Consider the following 2,172-nt stretch of genomic DNA (forward strand, 5'->3'; position numbering starts at 1 on the left):
CTCCTTAGATTGATTCAACTTCCCTTTCAAGTTTCAAGAGCACCAAGACTAATGATTACCGAGTTTTCTTCTCTACTTTTCTTCTTCTATGGCATTTTCCATTGGATGCCCTCAAATTGCTATCTAGCTCCCACCTCAATACTAATTTGGATTCTCTTTTTGGTAAACAGATAGCAATTCATCTTAATTTCCTTAAAAAATTTATTTAGATCACTTACTTTAGATTCCAACTTCAAACACAAAGCTTCAAAAGATAGATTAACAGTGTTGACATACAGCTTCTGCAAGACTTCAAAAAAGTCATTTTAACATCTTTCACCAACTTTAATATCAATAAATAAATCCTATAAGCAAGCACTAGAACTTGATGGAGAAATGATGGATCATAACAACTGATCATGAATTTAGTGAGCTGTCTTCTATGACTTAAGTGTTAAATAATTATGTTTTAAAACATCACAAGATTCAAAGAACATTGTACAATGAAAACTTCAAGCAGGAACCTAGTTAAGAAATAAAACAACACACCTAGTGCTATTGACACAGGAAGAGCAGGTAGAGCTTTCTGATAAAATGCCAATAGCATCAATGTTATGCCCAGACCAGCTACAATAGCGAGATAACATGCATACACTGCCATAAAATCATACATTGCAGCCCTACCAACTAACACGCTGTAGAAGATAAAGTCCCCCAATCCAAGCTTGATAGCACCAGATGAACCCAACCCCATGCCCTCTAGCACCAAGCTTTCAGCTGACATTCCATCTTGACTATTCATTCGATGATCAATTAATGGTGCAGAAAGCTCAGCATCCCTTTCTGAAACCTGCCCCTCTTCCACTCTAGCAATTCTTGTGTCATTATGGCTGCTCTGAACAGTACCAACACTGGAGTTTGCATCAGAAACGACATTGCCATTCAAATTCAAATTATCCATCAAATCCTGCCTAACATTTCCCCTTTCTCTCCAAACCCTCCTTTGAACCGTATTCTCCCCTGAAGCTGAATCATGATGAGTAACAGGCCTTGCCTCATAAACCAAAGCTGGGATATCTTCATCCCTAGACATAGCAAGCTCTACAAGAAGCCTTAAGGGGCCAACAGGCAACAATACCGCTGCAAGATCATACAATGCCATAGCAACCAATAACACCCAAGTAGTCCATTCAGGCAAAAGAGTAAACCAATAGGCAACGAACATTCCAATCAAAACCAAGTACCCTTGTGTCACAAAAATTGCCATTTTGGACATAAACACAGCCAAAACACCAACAGCAGCAAAATTAAACAGAACCACCGAAAAGGTAATACAATCAATAGGAACACTAAATTTCTCAATAAAAATCAAGGCAATTTCACCACCCATAAATCCCAAAACAACAAAAGAAGAGAAACCCATATATATTTTCAAGAACTTAGTGCATCTAAGGTAAAAAAGGAGCACCAAAATGAAGGTGACAACAGTGACAACAGCTACAAAAGCTAATGAATTCAAAAGGGCACCTACGAATTTGTCCCAAGATGAATCTGAGCTGGTTTCTGCGTATGTTATGGTTGCAATCGATGTTACTGAAGTTGATGAATTTGAGTTAAGAGTTGAAACCAAAAGGACAACCAGGAACATGCAGATTGAAACAGGAGTTAGGATTCTGATGATTTCTTCTCCTAATGAATCAAGGAGGGTTTTGGGTCCCTGGTTTTGGGCCATCTCGGTGGCAAATTTGGGATCAAGTTGGAATCTCGGGGGGTTCAAGGTTATTTGACTAGGGATTTTGATATAAAAATGCTAAAGTTTGCAGGGTCCGTTTTATGTAGTTTTTACCAGGGTATGGCGGAAGAAAGGACCCATGAAACATTGACCATGACGATGACATTTTGGGTAGGATATATTAGTGGCTGAAAGTGAGAGTGAGGCCCTTTCACCTTCACCTCTTAATTTAATATTGCCTTTTCTTTTTCTTTTACTTGGCAGGAGGAGTATTTTTTTTTTAATTAAACATTTATATTTTAAATTGTTAACTAAAACACAGCATAGTAAATTATAAATTAACAAGTCCTTTTTCCCTTGTTGAATTCCACTAATTTTGCCTTATCTATTTTGTAGTATGTTGTGCTTGAATATTTAGAAATTCCAAATAAATAATTTGCTCAAAACTTTTTAATTTGTAA

General features: G+C 37.1%; 1 protein-coding gene across 1 annotated transcript; it reads right to left on the reverse strand.

The window, feature by feature from the left end:
- Positions 1–381: 381 nt before the first annotated feature.
- On the reverse strand, positions 382–1,844 carry PS2 (Presenilin-2). Its single transcript, XM_018117955.2, has one exon. It carries the CDS (start codon positions 1,709–1,711, stop codon positions 449–451), a length of 1,263 nt encoding a protein of 420 aa, XP_017973444.2. The 5' UTR covers positions 1,712–1,844; the 3' UTR covers positions 382–448.
- Between the last annotated feature and the right edge of the window lie 328 nt (positions 1,845–2,172).

Source organism: Theobroma cacao, chromosome 3 (assembly GCF_053813885.1).
Source record: "Theobroma cacao isolate CCN51 chromosome 3, ASM5381388v1, whole genome shotgun sequence".
Taxonomy (NCBI): Eukaryota; Viridiplantae; Streptophyta; class Magnoliopsida; order Malvales; family Malvaceae; genus Theobroma; species Theobroma cacao.